Below are 3,848 nucleotides of genomic sequence, written 5' to 3'. Positions count from 1 at the left end.
TATTTCTACCTGTTTTCCTAACACGTTTTTAACGATCACCTGTTTCTCCTTATTACTTCATTGATCATTGTATCATTTATAAACTTTAGATAGATTGTAACTTTATAATTTCCAATACCCCCCCCCCTTCAAAATACGAAAATAATCGTTTATTTTGTCCTTTTTTTCCCTCTTATTATTTGAGTTAACTTCCCTTCCATTTAAATTGAGTCTTCTGGTCTGTATAAAGAGCAAGGCGACTTTAGGATTCTGAAAGTGGCGAGGGCAGGCAGATAGGCTTAGAGGGGAGGCTTTTTTTTTTTGGAAAATAAATTAAGAAACTAAAACAAATATAATTATTTTTTTACTGCAGGTTGATTTTGTTGATTTCTAGGTGTTCAAAACTCACTAGATACATTTTGTTAAATAACTCCTTGTCAAACCACACCGATCAACTCTGGTTTCCAAGGCAACATGTTCATCTGAACATTTTTGGGTAACAGCATTAGAAACTGATAAATGTTTTTTTTTTCATCATTCTTAGTTTGTTTTTTCACGATGAGAATGTAGTGATTATTAAATTGTTAAACAATTAACAACACATTGTTGACTGTTTCTTAAAAAAAAGACCTCTGTCGTCACATTTGTAAAATAAACTACGCACTACGCAACTTGATACATGTGCACAGTTTTTACGCTGTCTTAATTATAGCATGATCATTCTGAACGAGTTTTATTAAGAATTTTTTACCAGAGGTAAACTAAGAACTCGCACGTTCCCTTACTAAATTAAGGGAGCTCACGAGTTTTCATTTTATACTCTCCTCACATCCCACACCAAACCATTGTCATCAGTGTTTGATCACGTTAATAAATTTATTTGTTTTAACATAATTACTCCACGCAATAGGGAGTATAAGGTTTTATAAGGTTCTTTATGAGTTCACTGAGGTATCATGCTGACTATGCAAATTAATTGCGTACTCGGGGGAGGGGGTATATTTTAATATGTAATCCTTAAACTCCGTAAATATCGAATAGTTTAAACAAGCTCACAACACACACACACACAACAAAGAAATATGTAATAACTAAATGTGTTAATAACATATAAAACAGTTTCGTTTAATATTATATGCGTCTTCTTTAACGGTCGCGTCCCACGGTTCGATTACTGTGATTGGCTGCAAGGACAACAGGACTAACTAAAGATTGGATAATGTTTCGTTGGGTGTTTTTTTCTGCAGTTGCCTAGTTACTGTATTGTATTTTGGAAGATGTGATTTTTATTCAGATTTACAGTGATGATTTTAGGGAAGGCAGACAAATTTCAGAAGTTACGACCTCGACTCCTTGATGCCGCCACTGTCTGTATAACTAAGTATATATTTCGAGTTTTTAGGAAACACATTGCATTGCATAATTCACGCAGTAGTAATGACATTTTCTAAACAGAGCCATCTATGTACTTTGAATGAAACTAATAATTAACCTCGCCACCAATATAACTAACTAATTATATTATACATTTTCTTAGGTATCTACTTGTAAAGACTAGAACGCATTGATTCATCAATTGGGTATCCTTACTGTTAACGATGTTTTCGGCCGTAAACCCAGTAATATCACACGATGTTTGGTCAGCTTAGGAGATTTAGGTTAGCCCCATACTCTATTTTCTTTACGCTGATGTCCCCCATTGGGATAGCGGTAAATCTACGAATTTACAACGCTAAAATCAGGGGTTCTACTCCCCTCGATGGACACAGCAGATAGCCCGATGAGGCTTTGCTATAAAACACAAAAACACACCCTTACAATGATTTGGGGATTAATAATTCTCTTTATTAAAAACGACGTTCTTGGTATCGACATGATTTTGAAATTACCCCTTCCCTCCCCCCAAGTGGTCGTGCGCGATCTGATGGCCATGGTTATCTGCTACTGCTCGACACGCAATTTTATTATATTGTTTGTTTGAAAGTAAGCACAAATCTACACAATGAGCTATCTGTGCTCTGCTCGCCATGGGTATCGAAACCCGGTTTCTAGCGTTGTAAGTCCGTAGATATACCGCTGTGCCACTGGGGTGCAACTTTATTTTAAGTATTTTCTAGAAGGGCAACAAGGTCAATCGTAGACAGAGCCTCCACCGTATGAGAGTTATCCACCGTATGAGAGTCATCATTTTCGTTTAACACTCGTTATTTGGAGATGTAGGTGGAAACTTCTGGACTTTCTAAAACTCCTCAGTGGCTCAGCGGTACCCATGAGGGCCTATAATTCAAAAAATCGGGTTTCGATACTAGCGGTGGGCAGAGCACAGATAGCCCATTAAATAAGCTGTGTGCTTAACAGCATGCAAAATAAAACACTTTCTAAACGTGTCACCCGTGGCGCCACTGCATTAGTGTATATAAAAAAAATAATTTTCATAAATTGAAACCCTTCTTCTCTTGTATCAATAAATACTTATCAAAATGTTAGTGTTTCTGGACCGAGCAGTTATTATTATCATTTAATTGTATACAGCCCTGGAAAGCACAGTGTTTCTATCCAGATTTCCCTCATGACGTCGTTTGTGGAGATTCTTGGGGTAAGTTTTGACAAGTTTGCTCTTTTTCTTAATCCTCAGGTACCCAATTAAAGAAATAAAACAGATTATCATGAAATTCCCAAATTATTCTTTGTCTATTATGGTTCTTAATTGTATCAGACTAAATAAGACAAGAATGAAAAAAAAAATCTAAAATTAAGTTCGTTCATAAGCATTGTTTACTAGTTTGATGAACACCAGGAACAAAACGTAAAAATAAAATAAAGTGTTTTAATTGCTTAACAAAAATGAGCTTCCAAAATCCTATTGCCCCCCCACCGATGGCTTATAACCCTAAATATTAGGGTTTGATACTCACGCTGGTCACAACTCAAATAACCCACTGTGGCTTTTGCGCTTAAAATCAAACAAACCGAAAATCTATTAAATTTAAAGAAAACATATTTAAAATAGTCAATTTTCCTTAGAGTTCTTTTTGTAAAGAACTTCTAAAACTTTAAAGAAAAAAATGATTTAAAATACTTAGTTTTCTTTAGAGGTCTCGTTTTAAAACTTTTAAAGAAATAAGATTTAAAATAATCAATTTTCTTTAGAGGTCTTTTTTTTTTAGAACTTCTAAGAAACATTTTTTTCTCAAACAGCCAGTTTTACTAAGTAAAGCAGAAAGTCTCAAATTTCTTTTATTTTTTTATCTATAATGCTGTACTTTTATTTCCGGTTCTATCATTTATTCCCGGACGACGGAGTAACAATAACTGTTCATGTTTCTTTTTTTCTTTCTATATATATATACATACAGGAGACAATCGTCTTATCCTAGCGGCAGAAGCTGGCGCGTTCCTATTAGAAGGCAAGTATACGTCACAAAAATAATAGATCGTCCTTCCATTACTCACGGTTATTTCTTTTATTGAATTTCCGTTTCACAACGAAGATATTTTATATAGATGGTACTTTATTAGATAACTATTGAGTTGTTGTTGTTGTTTTTCATGTCTCCGATCACAATGGAATTATTTTCTTTTACTTCTGATTAAAGTGTTCATAAAATTTTATAATACGCGGAAACATTTAAAAAAACGACTCTTCATCAATATTAAGCTTGGAAATTATTAAAACCTACGTGGGAGTAAGTTTTTCCTGGTCCGGCATGGCCAGGTGGTTAGGGATGCTCGACTCTCAATCTGGGGGTCGCGATTTTGAATCCCCGTCACACCAAACATGCTCGCCCTTTCAGCCGTGGGGGCGTTATAATGTGACGGTCAATCCCACTATTCGTTGGTAAAAGAGTAGCCCAAGAGTTGGCGGTGGG

At 35.2% G+C, this 3,848-nt stretch overlaps 1 protein-coding gene across 1 annotated transcript in view; it reads left to right on the top strand.

Annotated features, from left to right (window-relative positions):
* Positions 1-2,466: 2,466 nt before the first annotated feature.
* Positions 2,467-3,848, top strand: part of LOC111088933 (GTPase-activating Rap/Ran-GAP domain-like protein 3) — a gene marked incomplete at its 5' end in the record, with an annotated part of 16,862 nt that continues 15,480 nt past the window's right edge. Inside the window, 2 exons of the mRNA XM_022400282.1 lie at positions 2,467-2,575; positions 3,336-3,386. Of these exons, the coding sequence (XP_022255990.1) occupies positions 2,467-2,575; positions 3,336-3,386 (160 nt within the window). The remainder of the gene's footprint in view (positions 2,576-3,335; positions 3,387-3,848) is intronic.

This window comes from Limulus polyphemus, unplaced genomic scaffold (genome assembly GCF_000517525.1).
Source record: "Limulus polyphemus unplaced genomic scaffold, Limulus_polyphemus-2.1.2 Scaffold4778, whole genome shotgun sequence".
Classification (NCBI taxonomy): domain Eukaryota; kingdom Metazoa; phylum Arthropoda; class Merostomata; order Xiphosura; family Limulidae; genus Limulus; species Limulus polyphemus.
The sequence above is the reverse complement of the archived record's forward strand: the minus strand, read 5'-3'. Positions and strand labels throughout refer to the sequence as shown.